Source organism: Grammomys surdaster, unplaced genomic scaffold, assembly GCF_004785775.1.
Source record: "Grammomys surdaster isolate TR1022 unplaced genomic scaffold, NIH_TR_1.0 129, whole genome shotgun sequence".
In the NCBI taxonomy this organism is placed as follows: Eukaryota; Metazoa; Chordata; class Mammalia; order Rodentia; family Muridae; genus Grammomys; species Grammomys surdaster.
This window is the reverse complement of record NW_021604587.1, coordinates 17,446,218-17,462,929: the sequence shown is the minus strand read 5'-3', so window position 1 is coordinate 17,462,929 and position 16,712 is coordinate 17,446,218. Positions and strand designations below refer to the sequence as shown.

Below are 16,712 nucleotides of genomic sequence, written 5' to 3'. Positions count from 1 at the left end.
CTGCCTTGGTTACAATTAAAGGCATGTGGCACCACAGACATTTTTGTGTTCCTGTATTCTTAACAAATGTTATTTTATATGTGAGATACACACACACACACACACACACACACACATATGGAGCAGGTATTAGAGGAGGTCAGAAGAGGAAGCAACCTGGGTCCTCCACAAGAGCAGTAAGCACTCAACCACAGAACCATCTCTCCACCCAACATTAAAATTGGGTGGAGAGATAAATTTTAAAAAATGGCAGGATAAATATAAAAGTAGATGTTAATTATTGAAAGTTTGTGTATATTAAGGGTTCATAATAATTTCCTAGGGTTTTTTTTGGTATATGTTTGAAAAATAAAGCCGGGCAGTGATGGTACATGCCCTTAGAAATGAATCTCTGTGTTCAAGACCAGCCTGGTCTACAGAGAGTGTTCCAGGACAGCCAGGACTATACCTGTCTTGAAAAACCAAAAATGAAAAAAAAAAAACCCAAGCATTTTGGCATATATTTTTATATTTCTGTCTATAACCACTGAACAAATACTTAGATTTTCTAAATACTGATTTCAAGTAATAAATCAATGACCTGTTCATTACTAATACAAAGTTACCATTTGCAGATCAAACAATGATGAGGTTCTGGGTAGAGGTATCAGAGAACTCCACCTGATTCCGGCTTCCTTTTTTATGTGTTTGTTTTTTCTTCAATCCTTCACTGCCCTAACCTGGGTCCTAGGAACCAAACTGCTCGGGATGTAGCATCTAGGGATTATTGACTTAATTGATCATACGACATGATATCTGTCAATGCTTATATCCAAGCCCATGACAGGCTCCTCCTAGGGGGAGACTGGAGCTGAGGCATTTAACATCCAAGAAGTCATCTGTGCTTTAAAAACCTCCTCTACTTGTCTACTTTCCTGAGGATTCCCTTTAACTTCATGGAGGAGGGAGACAGGTGCCATGCAGGAAGGGCCATGCTACTCAGCCCAGCCTTTCCCAGTCAACTCTAATGAACCACAGTCCTCAAAAAAAAAAAAAAAAATAACATCGAGGGCCAGTGAGGGAGAAACTATGACCTGTCTCCAAAGACACAATATACAGCAAAGCTTCTGAATTGTGTGACACGCAATATTAAGGCCACTGATCAAAGATTTGTGGAGAATATAACTTTGGCTACTCTGTGAGGACAGTTCTAGAGTTTAAGAAACATTCACTAGTGGGCTGGGTATGTGGCTCAGTGGTACAGTGCCTCCCTAAGTTCCATAAGTCCCTAAGTTACATCTATATAACAATACCCAAGGCAGTAAGAGGTTAATAACATTAAGCTAAACAACCAGGCTTGTAGGATTCCATCGTTTGTTTGTGTGATTCTGGGTCCAAACTCAGGACCCTGGCCATCCTATGCAAATGGTCTACCATCAAGCTACATCCCTGACACACTATATAGCCCAGGCTAGCCTTGAATTCATGATCTTCCTTCCTGCTGTAGTTAGTCTCAGTGCTGGGATTACAAGTGTCCACTTCTTCTAGCTATCACCGTTTACTTTTTTTTCCTTAAGATTTGTTTTTATATGTAAGATGTTTAGCTGCACGTGTGTACTGCATTATATATGCCTGGTGCCTTCGGAGACCAGAGAGGCCAATGTATCCCCAGGAACTAGAATTACAGGCAACTGAAAGCCATCACGTGGTTGCTGGGAACTCAACTCTGGAAGAGCAGTCCGTGTATTTAACTGCTGAGCCGTATCTCCAGCTTGATCTTACAACTTTCAGAGAACCTAGGTTCGGTTCCCAACATCCACACCAGGCAGCTCAAAAGCACCTGTAACTCCAGGTCTATACCTGTCTTGAAAAACCCAAAATGAAAAAAACCCCAAGCATTGCTTTAGTGGGCTCATGCACGCATAGGGTAGGACTAACAGGGTCACTCTAATCTTTCTTGTCATGTTCCCAATGCAGATTCTGAGGTGAAGGAATAGGGTTAGCTGAGCAAGAGAAAGAAAAGGAGTCGAAACACTAGCTATCAAGCCTATCAGGTAAAAGACTACTTGGTTATGCTGTTTTAAGTTCGCAGGTGAGGTTAGGATAGATACCCAGGCTTAGAGCCCTTTTCTAGGAGACAGTCTTTCTTGACAGGGTTGGAGGTGCCAGAGGGGCGCCAGCACACCCGACACAGGTCTGCAATTGGTCAGGGCGCGGCTTCTGGGCTCCCCGAGGGGCGTAGCAGAGGTTTCGCACGCTGAGAGACCTCTCCACCCCTCAGCGCGTCCCTAGCGCCTCAGACAGCATTTCGCTGCGGAATGCTCTTCTGCGACGGCTGCCACCTCCCGGTTGCTGGCAGCAGCTGTCCGAGGCAAGCTTCAGGTTTCAGATAGGGCCGGAAACCAAGCTACCTACTTCCGTCTCCAGCCGGAAGTGCCTTCCCGGCAAAGGGTTTCTGGGCATTCTGGACCGTAACCCTCGCCTGCAATGGCTGCGTCTTTGGTTGGGAAGAAGATAGTGTTTGTGACGGGAAACGCAAAGAAGCTGGAGGAGGTGTTGTGGGGTGTGGAGACTGTCTTGGAGGCGGGTGGAGATTGGGCTGTTGGGCGGGCTTTCTTCACCAGGCAAGCATTGGAGAGAAGGCAGGAAACATCCGGAGTTGGACTCTCGGGGAATGTGGGTTAGCCCCTGGCTGTGTTGAAGGACTCAGCTTGGGGAGAGACCGCCGTGGAGTGTGGCGCCTTGAGGGTCAGAGGATTTTTTATATAATTATTATTTTGGAGATAATGGCTCGTGTAGTCTAGGCTAGCCTGACCCTGCTGTGTAGCCAGGATTGACTTTATTCTCTTGACGCTCTCTGGGTCTGCACGCATGCTCCACTTCACGTGTTTTTAGGTGAGCTGGTAAAATCAGCGGGCTATGGGAGCTGGAGTAGTGGCATCTGTTTCAGACAGATCACCCCTTAAGCCCTAGATTTCAAACCTGAGGTCAGACACTTCACCTCCTCAAAAGTAAAGGTAATGTGTGTGTGTGCACACGCGCGTGTGTGTTTGATCTAAACTGAGTAATTCCATTAACTCCTCCGTATCTGAGATGTGTAATACCTCATAAGAATCATGGCTGACCACAGTATAACAAAAGGCAGGTTAACAAAAGAAAAAAGTGTGACAAGTTTGTCAAAACTATACACGCTACAGCTTTTAGAACAAAGACCCAGAGACTTTATTTAGTTTTCTTCTGACAGTAGGTACTTTGGATCTAACCCAGGTCTTACAACCAGTGATTGTCTTCTCTTGTGACAGAGTCTCAATAAACCTAGAGTGTGCTATTTGGTGGGATAGCAAGCTCAAGCAATCCTGTCTCTGCCTCCTCCAGCACTGAGGATACAGGTAGCTCGACTCTCCCAGAGTTGTATGTGGTGCAGGGGATCAGAACTCAGGTCACCGTGCTTGTGTTGCAAGTGCTCTTCCCATTACCACAGCACAACACCCCCAGTTTATAAATGACTTAATTTATGAACTTATGTCTGTGCACCAGATGTGTGCAGTGCTGGTGAAGACCAGGAGAGGGCATTGGGTCCACTGAGACTGGAGTGACAGACGATTGATTGTGAGCCACCCTGTGGGTGTTAGGAGCCAGATTGGGGTCCTCTGCAAGAGCAACAGGTACCCTTAACCACTGAGCCGTCTCTCGAGCCCCATGTCCCTCCCAACCCCCATTTTTTTTGAAATAGGGACTCTTGAGTTGGCCTTGAACTTCTGATCTTCCTCCTTTTACCTGCCTAGGGACAGGATTTGGAATGACAGGTGTGATTTGCAGTACTCTCCAGACTGGATATTCAGAAGAAGTTTTCTTCCACCTCCCTGACCTTAAAAAAATGTTTTAATTATGTGTGTGTTGGGGAGGGGCGTGAGGTCAGAATAACTTTTAGGAGTTGGTTCTCTTCTTGCACCATGGCTTGCTTGACAAAGCTAGGCATTCAGGCTTGTGAATGCATAAATCCAAGTGGTGTGACAAATGTCTTTTCATTTTGGAACAGGTCATTCAGATTCTAGGAGATAAGTTTCCATGCACTTTGGAGGCGCAGAAAATTGACCGTATGTTTCTGTTTTGTTTCATTTTTAAAAGTGGTTTGATTTGTCTGTCTTCCTGTGTCCTGACTCTGTACATCTGTCTGTCTGTTTCCCTGATAAGTGCCCGAGTACCAGGGAGAACCGGATGAGATTTCTATACAGAAGTGTCAGGAGGCAGCTCGCCAGGTACTTAGCCTTTGTGGACCCCTTCCCCCCTCCCCCCACATCCTGTCTTCTTGTGGCTCCTGGGGCCTGTGCCTTGTGGGAATAGGCAGAGAATACAATTGTCATGGCTTGCCCAGCTAGACTGCTTCAGTGGTGGCTTGGAACACTGCGTCTTCTGTTCCAACTCTCACCTTTGTGATTCCTACATCCATACATTCCAGCCATACGTTTTCCTCCTACATGGCCACCCACACCCCACATCCCGGCACTCACACCGCTTATAGACCTGGGAAGGAGCACACTATGGAGAGTCGGCCTCCCTAGCTGATTCCAGTACTTCATTGCTCTTTGTTGAGCAGAATTTATCTTTCCAGTGCTCTGATGTCCACACCTCTCAACTGAAGACAGAGAAAGCTGAATTGTATGGCTCCTGATAGACCTATAACTGCAGATCTCACCCTCACCTAGCTGTGGGCTAGGCCCCAGCCTGGGTGACTCAGGATTGTCTTTGTGTTACAGGTGCAGGGCCCTGTACTGGTGGAGGACACCTGTCTGTGCTTTAATGCACTTGGGGGACTGCCGGGCCCCTACATGTGAGTACTGCTACGATCATCATTACCCCTGTAGGATCCCATCCACACAACTACCAGAATAGTAAAATGATTAGTTACCTGATATTATGGGCCATTCACTATCTTGGCATCAACACCAAAGAAGGATTGAAACTACCAAAGACAGGGCTGGAGAAGTGGCTCAGTGGTTGAGATTTCTTGTTGCTCGACCACTGGACCCAGCTGTGACTCTTATCCCTAAATCAGGCAGCTTACAATTGTCTATAACTTCAGCTTCATAGAATCTGATGCTTCTGGCTTTCTTGGGCACCTGTAGTCACTCACACTCACTTTGACTCTCTCTCTCACTCTCTCTCTCACTCTCTCTCTCTCTCTCTCTCTCTCACACACACACAATTAAAAATAACATAAATCTTAAAATCAAAAAAAGAAAAAGAATGGGGTGTGCTGGCTCACACCTTTAATCTTGGCACCTACAAGGCAAGAGACGGGCAGCTGTCTATGAGTTTGAGGCCAGCCTGGTCTGCATAGTGAGTTCCAAGCCAGTTAGAGCTACACAGTGAGACCCTGTCTCAAAGAATATCAGAGATGGGGGCCTGGAGAGATAACTCAGTCCTGAAGAGTGCTTGTTGGTCAATCATGAGGACTGGAGTTTAGAGTCCAGCATCCACATCCAGTTTACAAACTTCTGTAACTCCAGCTCTAAGGGACCCAACTCCCTCTGCTGGCCCCCACGGGTACCTGTACATATATGTGCACATACAGCCACATAGATATGTACACATGTACACACACACACACACACAAGTAAATCTTAAAGAGGGGCTGGAGAGATGGTTCAGCAGTCGCGAGCACTGGCTGCTCTTGTAGAGAACCTGGGTTTTCTCTCCATCACTCACATGGCAGCTGACAACCATCTGTAGCTCCCTTTCTAAGTAGCCTAACATCCTTTTCTGCCCTCTGCACGCACCAGACACACATGCGGTGCGTACACATATGTGTAGGCAAAACACTGGTGTATATATATACATATAAAAGAATATCAGAGGTGGGTGAGGATGTAACTCGGTTGGTAGAGTGCTTGCCTCTATTGTGTACTAAAGCTCTGAGCTCAGCCCCTAGCCCTGCAGTACTTACCTGGTGAGCAGGCATGGTAGTGCATGTATGTTTAAAATTCCAGCACTTGCAAGATGAGAGACAAGTGGATCCAAAGTTCTGGGTCATCCTGGGCTACATAGGAGTTCTAGGCTAGTGTAGGCTACATGAGATCCTGTTATAAACCAAGCAAGCAATCACAGAGACAGAATTTTCTTTAATTATGAGAATGTGGGTTTGTACGTGAGATTAAAAGGTGGTGTCTACTCATTTCGGAGATGATATGATACCGTCTTGAAAAAAAAAAAAAAGTAAAACGTAAAATAAAAACTGCTGACTGGCTGTTCTGTCAGAGCTGCAGCGCACACTCTTAGCGCAGTCTGCACACTCCACAGCCTCACCAACACTATTGTGACTCTAGTATTTTGCAGTTTAGGGAATGTGAAATGTTACCACTTGCTTGTTTGATTTGGCTTTGGTTTGTTTTCTTGAGAGTGTGCTTCACTCTAACCCAGTCTGGCCTGAAACTTGCTGTGTAGCCCAGGCTTGCCCAGAACTTCTGGTAGTCTTCCTGCTTCAGCCTAGGTGCTTTCCTAGTCGCCACTGAGGGTCTTCCTTTGTATATTGAGCTTTTTGTGTGCTGCCTGTCTGACTCCATATTTCTTCTTAAATTCATATTTCTCTTTCTCTTGCCTTTCCTTCTGTCTCCCTGGCTCCCCTCCAGCTGCTGCCCTTCCCTTGAGTCTCTTTCCCTGTACTGCTGAGCTATTCTCCAGCCTTTGGCTTATTTTCTTAGTTTTGACTCGATCCCTGTTGGGTGTGGGGCAGAGCGGGTGACAGAAAGATTTTGCTCTTGGTACCTGACTCTCTATCCTTTCTTCTGCAGAAAATGGTTCCTGCAGAAGCTGAAGCCCGAAGGTGTGTATCTCTGTTGTTTCTTCCCAGGAGTCTTTTGGGATTGAGACTGGGAGTGATCCCCACTTAGTAATCAGTTGCCTTTGGCCCTGCCATCAGCCTCCACTTTCCTCTCAGTTTGCACAATGGTAGCCACTGAGATAGAGGTCTGGGAGAGGCAGTAAAAGTTTTGGATTGGAGGGACAAAGGGGCTGTAGTTGGTGCTGGCTATCAAAGGACTTGACAGTAATGACTGCTTGTAGTTCTTTGCATTAGTCACGGCCTAGCCTTGCCTTCAGTCCAGGAGTCTGTATCTTCACACTCAAGAGTGTATGCCAAAATGTCCCACAGTGGTGCATCCTAAAACCTAAAAAAAAAAAAAAAAAAAAAAAACGCTGGGTGGTGGCGGCGCACGCCTTTAGTCCCAGCACTTGGGAGGCAGAGACAGGCGGATTTCTAAGTTCGAGGCCAGCCTGGTCTACAGAGTGAGTTTCAAGACAGCCAGGGCTACACAGAGAAACCCTGTCTCGAAAAAAAAAAAAAAAAAAAAAAAAAACCAAAAAACCCAAAACAGGCTGCAGAGATGGCTCAGTGGTTAAGTGTACTTGTTGCTCTTGCAGAGGACCTGGGTTGGGGTCCCAGCACCTATAAGGCTGTTTACAACTGCACATAACTTTAGTTCCAGACGGTCTGGCATCTTCTGGCTTCTGTGGGCACCAGTGTACATATATATAGCCAAAACACTTGTATACATAAACATAAATAAATTCTTAAAATACAAAACCATTTTGATCTCTGGAACAATCTTATGTTAGCAAAGAGGCACATGCCTGTACTCGGAAGGCTTTCAAGTTTCAGACTGGACTACAAAGCCAGAAACTGTTTTTAAAACAAAAATAGAGCCAGGGATGGTACTCTAAGGCTGTATCCTAATTGCTGTAAGTAGGAGGATCAGAACTATAGATCCTCCTCAGCCGTATGGTAAGTTAAAGACTAGCCAGGACTCCCTGAGACCCTGGGCTCAACAACTAAGGCTTGGGATGTGGCTCTCTTGTCAGAATGCTTACCTAGTGTAACGTTCTGGATTCATTCCCTCGTGCCGTGTAACCCAAGTGTGGTAATGCACACCTGCGGTCCCAGCAGTCACAGGGTTGTGGCAGAGGATCTTCTTGTTTTGTTTTGTTTTTTTGAGACAGGGTTTCTCTGTGTAGCCCTGGCTGTCCTGGAACTAACTCTGTAGACCAGGCTGGCCTCGAACTTAGAAATCCGCTTGTCTCTGCCTCCCAAGTGATGGGATTAAAGGCATGCACCACCACTGCCTGGCTGAATGCAGCCTTTTCAACCTCCCAACACAATCCAGTTTGGGAAATCCCTCCACACCCCTGGGTTTCTGGGATAAGGGTAGGGAATGGACAGCGTGGATTCACTGAGCCTCACTATGTGCCTGCAGGTCTCCACCAGCTCCTGGCCGGCTTTGAAGACAAATCAGCCTATGCACTCTGCACATTCGCTCTCAGCACTGGGGACCCAAGCCAGCCAGTACTCCTGTTCAGAGGCCAGACCTCGGTGCGTACTCACCTGAACAGTTCTGCAGGTCACCACAGGACACTGTGGCTTGAGCTCATGATCTTCAGGAACAAAACAAGAAGACACTAGAGTTAGCAGCAGCTTTTTGTGTACTGTGCTTGCTATGAGACAAACCACAATTAGAAAAATGTTAGTCCCCAAACCTATTTGACACCTAACCTTATATATGTAGTTCTTGCCATTGTAGGTCCTGGTAAGATGCAGAGGTATAAATAGAAGGTAACTGCTCTTAAAGCCACAGTTACAGGCCAGCTGCTGAGACTGCCTTGTTCCTCTGCTATGGCCAGTCTCATCCACACTTAGGTGTTTTGAGATAGTCTCTTATGTGTTTCAGGTAGGCCTTGAGCTCGTGTGGCCGAGGTGGACCTTGAACTTCAGATCCTACTACCTTAACCTCCAAGTGGGGATTGTAGTCCTGTGCCATCTTATCTACTCTGTAATACTCTTGGCCCCCTGCTGCCCTCAGTTTTACTCTGAGCCACGGTCTCTATTATGTAGGTCTCAATGTCCTGGAACTCACTATGTAGATTAGGCTGGCCTCAAACTCAGAGATCCACATGTGCCTCCCAAGTAGGTGTGTGCCACCATGACTGACCTACAGTTTCTCTTGTCTCCCAGCCTTTCTCATTTTTTTAATTTTTATTTTTTTGGTTTTTATAGAAAGGGTTTCTCTGTGTAGCCCTGGCTGTCCTGGAAGTTACTCTGTAGACCAGGCTGCCCTTCACCTCAGAGATTCGCCTGCCTCTGCCTCCCAAGTGCTGGGATTAAAGGTGTGCACCACTACCACTACAAGGCTCTTTCTGAACTTTTTTGTTCACATAGAATTTTAAAGCTTTGTGGAATCGGAGGTGGAGGTCAGAGCCTTTACGCTCTGTGCAAATGCTCTGCTGCTGAGCTGCTTCTCCAGCCCAGAGTCTCAGTTCTTCACTTACACTCACTTCTTGGCCAGTGGCCATTCAGGAATCCCCAGTGTTGCCTGTTAAACCTTAGGTGTTGTCTCTTTTCTTGGGGTCCAGCAAACCACCAGTAGAGCTAGTCAGGCCAGTGCCCCATCTGCCTTCCAGTTGGCTCCCTGTCCCTTCAGCCAAGATAAAACCAGTTTCCCAGTTGGGGTTGTGTAGACACTTTACATTAGTCTGTTGGGTTAAAATTTTGGATAGTATTAACAAAAGGAAGCACACCGAGAACACAAAGTAGTCTGTTTTCTTTTAACTGTGCATAGGCGTGCGTACATGTGTGTCTGCTTATGTGCACATGAGTGCAGGTGCCCAAGGAGGCCAGAGGTATCACATACCCTGTGGAGTTACAGATAATGTGAGCTGTCAGATGGTTCTAGGAGCTGAACTCTGGTCTTTATAAGGGCAGCCAGTGCTCTTAACCACTGAGTCATCTCTCCAGCCCCGACAAATCTGCCTTAACTATTGTGCAGTGTGCAGTAGTGTTAAGTGTGTTTTGCATTTACCGGGTCTGTAGACTGTTTTTGTCTTACAGGTCTGAAAGTACCCAGTGAACAAATCTCTTCCCTTCTTCACTTTGCTCCTAGTAGCTACCATTTTATTTATCACTTGTGAGAGTTTGACTACTTTACTATTATTTATTTTTATTTTATGCATATGGATATTTTGCCTGGATGTTTATCTGTTCACCACATGTGTAACCTGGTGCCCATGGAAGCAGGGGGAGCTTTGGAGTCCGTGGAACTACACTTAGGGAGGGTTGGAAACTGCCCTGCAGGCATGAAAATTAACCCTAGGTTCTCTGCAAGAGCAGCCAGTGTTCTTAAACAGATGAGCCCTCTCTCCAGCCCTCCCCCTTTTATTTTGGTTTGGTTTCTCAATGTAGGGTTTCTCTGTGTAGCCCTGGCTGTCCTGGTACTCTCTTTGTAGACCAGGCTGGCCTTGAACTCACAGAGATCTACGTGCCTCTGCTTCCTGAGTGCTGGGATTAAAGACATGTGCCACCACCACTATACCCCATTCTTGTTTATTGTTTTTGTTTATTTTTGAGCCAGGTCTTACTATGTAGCCCTAGCTGGCTTGTCTCAGTCTGCGAAGTACCAAGATTTGTGGGTGTGCACTGCCATGCCCCTGCTCAGTATTTGCTATTTGTGACTGATTTAGTTCACTTAGCATGATATTCTCAAGGTTTGCCCATGTTGCAGCGCAGCAGAGGTCTGAGAGTCTTAAGGCTGAGTGTGTGAGTGTGTGAGTGTGTGTGTGTGTGTGTGTGTGTGTAGACACACACAATACATGTCTTTCTCCTGTTTTTTCTTTTGGTTTTGAGTTAAGGTCTTAAGTAGCCCCAGGCTGGCCTTTTATCTGACTATGTAGCTGAAGATATCCTTGAACTTTTGATCCTCCTGTCTCCACTTCCCAAGAGCTGGGCGTTCATGTGCCCCTCACCTGTTCTGCATTTTCTCCTTAGTTTATCTGTTGACACCTTTCAGGTTCTTCTTCTTGGGTCTTGTGAATAATGCTGAAGTGACCCAAGAGTGCAGGGCGCCAAGGTTGTTGTCTGTTCTTTAGGTCAAACATGGCGTGAGTGGCAGCCTCTCACAGCCCTATTAGATTGCTAACAATTAGCTATGGTGCTTGTCGCTTTGCCAGAAATCTCCAGTTAGCCACTTCCTGCAGTGACTAAGTAGTGACTGCCTTGGACTGGCCAGTACTGCGGTCCCTTCTGATCTCTGTTCCAGCTTTGGCTGTCTGTGCACTTTGCTGCTGAGGCAGCTCCCAGTCCTTGACGAGGCCTTGATTCCTCATCCTCGTTGGGCCCTTGCTCACTGTCTTTGGTGTGCTTTTATACACAATGTCCACAGTGGCTCGTGAACATCATTGTCCTTGTGGTAGCTGTTGGCCGATAGCACCTGCTGTAGGAGGGGAAGTCTGGGTGTGCTGTGACCTCAGGCTGAGAATATTGACAACTGTAGGTAAGGCTTACAGGCCCCCACCACATAGCTTCCCACTGGCAAAAGCATAATTTCCCGTTGTCCCCATGAAACTTGGCACTTATTTATGGGCTTAGTCTCCTCTGTTATTTATAACCTTTCTTGTCACTGTCCTGTGCCCTCCTCTCCCCCACCTACCAGGTGCTAGGTCATGAAGCCAGATACTCTACATGGTGGCAATCATTCTGCCATTGAGCTAGAGTCCCAGCCCTTTTGCTGGTTTTTGTTAAGAAACAGTCTTGCTGTTGCCCATGCTGGTCACAGACTTACCATGTAGCCCAGGTTGGCTTTGAACTTGGAGTACTCCTGCCTCAGCCTGGGACCTGGGATTCAGGAGCATGCCACCGTGCTCTAGGTTAGTTTGTCTTGTTTTGTCTGTGCTAGTAGGAGTGGTACCCCTGCTGGGGTCTCATGCTAACCTAGAACTCCACCCTGAACTTCATCCCTCATCCAGGTCAGGTCAGACTTTTTACTTGATAAATTGGCATTTCATGACACTGGTTTGTCTGTCATCTTTGTGACATTTTCATGTTTGAATTTGTGTCCCGCCCCCTTCTTTCAACAGTAAAACTGTGTAGCCATGGCAGGCCTGGAACTTGCTCTGTAGACCAGGCTGGCCTTGAATTCACAGAGGTCTGCCTGCGTCTGTTTCTCAAATGTTGGGAATATAGGTGTGTGCCAGTGTGCCCTGCTGGGAATATAGGTGTGTGCCAGTGTGCCCTGCTGGCCTTGAAGTCTTCTTGTTCCTTCTGTTTTGCTGCCGCCTCCCAAGTGCTCCTTTACAGTGTGAGCACTTTCTTATAGGCAGTTGTCTGTAGCTCAGGCTATTCTCAGTCTTAGAGCTGAGGATAGCGTGGAACTTGTAGTCTACTTCCTGGGTGCTGAGATATAGGGCCTTAGACGTGCTAGACAAGCACTGTGCCTCTTAACTATGTCCTCAGCTCATTTCTGTTTTGAGAAACACCATACACACACAGTTCAGGACCCTTACCTTTTTGTTAGGAGCAGATTTTCTAAGATTTTTATTTGTTATTGTGTGGATGTAGTGTGTGTGTGTCACACGCATGCCATGTTGCATGTGTGGAGGTCAGAGGTTGACTTTTGGGAATTGGTTGGATCTAGGGAATGAAATCAAGTAGGTTGTGTAGCAAGCACTGTTTCCTGGTGAGCCATCTTGCCAGACTGCATGTTCTCTGTCAGATTTTCAAAGTTGGCTCTACTTTTCATCAGTGAGGTTACAGATTATCAAAACTATAGAAAGGGTTTTCCCAGTGGTGTTGATGGGCAGTACTCAAATGCAGAGTTCCTCTTCCCAAGCCTGCTCTGCGTCCTTTGTTTGAATATGTGTGCACACATGAACATATGTGGGTTCCAGGGGACAGCCTCGGGTTGCTGTCCATTTTGTGGTATTGGTTCTTTGTTTACAAGTTCTCGATGTGTAGATCAAGATAACCTTGAACTCCAGGCTTGATAACCAGGAAAGCTGCATGCCTCTACCTCCACCTCCTGACATCTTTGGTTTTTGGATTTTTTGGGGTAGGGGTTTTTTGTGTAGTCCTAGCTATCCTGGACTCACTCTGTGGACCAGGGCTGGCCTCAAACTCACAAAGATCTGTCTCCCTCCTGAGTGCTTGGATTAAAGGTGTATGCCATCATTCCTGGCTTCTTCTGATTTTTTTTTTTTAAAGACAGAATCTTGCCATGTAGTCCTGACTGGCTGGTAACTCAGCAATCCTCCTGCTTCAGCTTCCTAAGTGCTCTGATTACAGGCTTACCCCATCTCACCCAGTTACTGCTCTACAACAAATTCATAGGCACTGTGGATCCTTTGAACTACATTTTGAGTAATTCTGGTTTATTCAGATTTACAAACTAGAGAAACTCACTCTAGCCTAGTACATCTCCAGTTACATACTTGTCCTCCCTCTTCCAGGGACAGATTGTGATGCCACGAGGCAGCCGGGACTTTGGCTGGGATCCCTGCTTTCAGCCTGATGGATATGAGCAAACGTAAGAAACTCAAATTTCTTCTCTGGTTTATAGGCTTGGGTGAGTACTTTGCTCGTGTGCAGTCATGAGGATATGGGTGAGGCAGACTCCCCTCTTCCAGCTGAAGCCATTTTTGCTGGAGTGGACACAGGAATCCAGGTTACCCAGTCCATGGCAGGGCAACACAATTGTCTTAGGTCCTGCTCCCAGCTCCCGTTTTGTGGCCAGTTGACTCCCGTTCTCTGGCCCTGCCTATAAGATGTATAAACCTTGTGGTTTTATGAGATGACACTAGCTCCATCTGGGCTGGGAGAATGCACAGCTTTGTAGCTCCAGGTAGGCACATGAAACCCATACAGTAGAACATGTTCTTGCCACTTCACATTAACTGCACCCTCTTACTTCCACATACTGGTATAGGGCCAAGACCACTGCAGCAACCCTGCTCAGCATGTCCTTGGGTGTGAGGAATGTCCTCTGATATGCTCTCTGCTTGGATGGTCACAGAGCACTTGGGATCTAGTTAGATGAGGAACTGAGTTTATTTTTTTCTGCTTATTTATTTTATGTTCATGGGTGTTTTGCCTGTGTGTATGTCTGTACACCAGATGAGTATCCTGGCCAGAGGTCAGAAGACACTGTTGGATCCCAGGGTCTGGAGTGACAGCTGGTTGTGAACCACTGTGAACCATCTTAATCACTGAGAGTCTGCAGCCCCAGTTACTCTGAGGCTGCTGTTTGATCTTGATCTGTCAGGCTCCACTGCTTCCCATAAACACTTAGCTCATCCTTGTCCCCAGCTTCTTTAAGAACCCAGGGCACAGTAGAACAACTTCAGCTTCTCTCCAAGCCGTTACTGTGAGTTTCTGTCCTACAGAGGAATTTAAAACTGTTTGATTTAACAGGCCAGAAAGCTGGCGGCTCATTGCCTGCTTTCCTAGCTCTCTCCTGGGGGAAGGCCATTTGCTTGGGCTCAAACATGGTGTGCTGGGGCCTGTCTGCCTTTTGCCTGTGCACAGGTTCTGGATATAGTTTTTATCTTCAGGGGAAACTCTCCAACCCCCACAATAGAATCATTAATATTTGGGATTCATTGCAGGGAATTCTGGGGAAAAGGGGGAGGAAGGATTGATTGTAAGAGCCAGGGGGGGACAGGGACACCACAAGGAAAAACAGAATCAACTAACCAGGGTCCATATGAGCGCACAGAAACTGAAGCAACAAACAGATTCTGTACGGGTCTGAGCTGGGTCTCTGCATGTATGTTATGGATGTGTACCCTGATGTTCTTGTAGGATCCCTAACAGTGGGAGTGGGGGTGTCTCTGTTGCCTGCTCTTGGGACCTTTTTCCTCCTACTGAGTTGCCTTGTCCAGCCTCAATACAAGGGGATATGCCTCTTGATGTGCCATTTTTGGTTGATATCCCAGAGAGACCTGTCCTTTTCTGAAAGAAGAGTGGACTTGGGGGTAGATGGGGGAATGACTGGGAGGAGAAACTTCAGTTGGGATATAATATATGACAGAAGAATAAATTTTAAAATTTTGGGATTTAAAAAAAAAAAGATTTGGGCTCCAGAGTGGCAGTTGGGTGCTTGTCGTCCCAATATCTGGGTTCCCTATTTTCTGAGCTGCTTCTCTTTCCTGTTAGGTATGCAGAGATGCCAAAGTCTGAGAAGAACACCATTTCTCATCGCTTCCGGGCCCTGCACAAGCTGCAAGAGTACTTTAGTGTGGCTGCTGGGGCTGGCGACCACTAGGGCCGTAGGTGGGGGCTAGTGCAGAACTCCTCAGGAGGCAGGCACTCCTGCGAGGCGCCTCTGGGTTCCCTCTGCCAGGGGAGCCAGGCAGCTTCAGCAGCCGGTTCTGTGGAAGAGCAGTTGGCTCTGCATGGGAGACTCAGGGCCAGTTGATACTAAACCCTTGTCCTTTGGGATTCAAGAGTTGCCTTTGGCCAGGCATGGTAGTGCACACTTTTAATTCCAGAATTTGGTGAGTTCGAGGCCAGCCTGGTTTACATAGTGAATTTGTGGACAGCCAGAGCTACATAGTGAGACATTCTCAAAAACAAAACAACAAGTTGTTCTTGCAGCCTCTGGCTCTGGAACTCTGAGAAGATTTTAGGTGTTTGCATTTCTTATCTGGTTGAGGGTTTGGCAAAGAAACACACAACTTTTGGTTTTAGAATGTATCAAATGTAAATTCTGGAAGACATTTGTTTCCAAAATAAATGATATGTCTGTCTTTTGAGTTTCCATTGACAGGTAGGAAACCATCTTGAGGGACGATTGGAGGGGCGGTGCTCACCTGCTTGGATAGCTAGCATACTCTCTCTACTTGAGTTCTTAAGAGTTGCTGGCCTCTCTTCTATGTCAGATCGTGCTGGAGTGGGGGAGGAGGTGTCACAGTGTAGAATGTTTTACCTTGTGCTTGTGGACATTATGGGCTTGCAAATGACCTGAGTTCAATCCCAAGAGCCCACATGAAGAGTAAGAGAACTGACTTCCAGATGTATGCCATACAATTCACCCTGCTCCACCTATACAAGTAAATGTTGAGACTTTTCTGTCAGCAGAAGCCCACAGGAATCCTGAAGCTGCCTTGTACCATAATGTGCATCCCCTCTCCCCAAACCATTCCCTGGGAGGATCTTCAAGGGCCAGTGCCTGAAGGGTATGCTCATGAAAGATGAGGAAAGAAAGCAGGTTGCTGTGGCCCAGGCAGTTCTGTAGACATTCCCTCCAGATTTAGGCCCCAAACCCAGGTTTAGCCATGTGATAGAGGCATTTCTCCTACCTCAGGCATGGAATGTGGTGAGTGTGCAACACCTTTCTTCCTGTCCTGTCCCCTCGCCTGTCCCAGCACTCTGCCTGGCTCCACTTAGTACTGGAGGCCTCTCTGCCATGGCTTTCCCTTTGAGGAATGCCCACCCTGCTGAGGAAATCTACCCCTCCCAACTTAAATTTCGAGCCACACAGGCAGGAGGGGGATGAACACAGGCAGCATGTTTCCTGCTCAGTCCTTCCTGAATCTCTCCCTATAAACAGCCAGGGAGAAGATACGGTGCCTGAGCCCCCAATGTAGAATTACATGTAGGTGCACACCCTGCACCTATGTGCAGGTGTGCCAGGCATCCTAGCGTGTTCAGCCTTTGGTTTGCCAGCTCAAGTCTAAGGAAGAATTCCTTTTGGCTTACATTTCTGATTTTGTTTTCCCAGCACAGTGGGCAAACTCAGAGCATCCTGCAGTCGAGGCCTTCTGTACAACCACACCCCTAGCTCTGTCAAGGGCGTTGAGCATCTCTTGCCATTCGTGTATCCTTTCATCTTCTTGCTAGTGTGCAGGCTGGTGTTCTAGCATGGAGGCGTCTTCTATTTTCTCTGTAGTATTATTGTCTGGCATTTACTTTTTAT

The 16,712-nt window shown here is 46.9% G+C and overlaps 1 protein-coding gene across 1 annotated transcript; it reads left to right on the top strand.

Annotated features, from left to right (window-relative positions):
* Nucleotides 1-2,403: 2,403 nt before the first annotated feature.
* Nucleotides 2,404-15,544, top strand: Itpa (inosine triphosphatase). Its single transcript, XM_028756507.1, has 8 exons — nucleotides 2,404-2,532; nucleotides 4,019-4,076; nucleotides 4,174-4,238; nucleotides 4,737-4,810; nucleotides 6,771-6,802; nucleotides 8,229-8,344; nucleotides 13,246-13,322; nucleotides 14,951-15,544. Exons 1-8 carry the CDS (start codon nucleotides 2,467-2,469, stop codon nucleotides 15,057-15,059), a joined length of 597 nt encoding a protein of 198 aa, XP_028612340.1. The 5' UTR covers nucleotides 2,404-2,466; the 3' UTR covers nucleotides 15,060-15,544.
* The last annotated feature ends 1,168 nt before the right edge of the window (nucleotides 15,545-16,712 follow it).

Excerpts from the sequence above, each read along its gene's own strand:
- Itpa (XM_028756507.1), top strand. The coding sequence starts at position 2,467 with ATGGCTGCGTCTTTGGTTGGGAAGAAGATAGTGTTTGTGACGGGAAAC. Across the intron at positions 2,533-4,018 it reads ACGCAAAGAAGCTGGAGGAG|GTCATTCAGATTCTAGGAGA; the intron begins GTGTTGTGGGGT and ends ATTTTGGAACAG. Across the intron at positions 4,239-4,736 it reads GTCAGGAGGCAGCTCGCCAG|GTGCAGGGCCCTGTACTGGT; the intron begins GTACTTAGCCTT and ends TTTGTGTTACAG.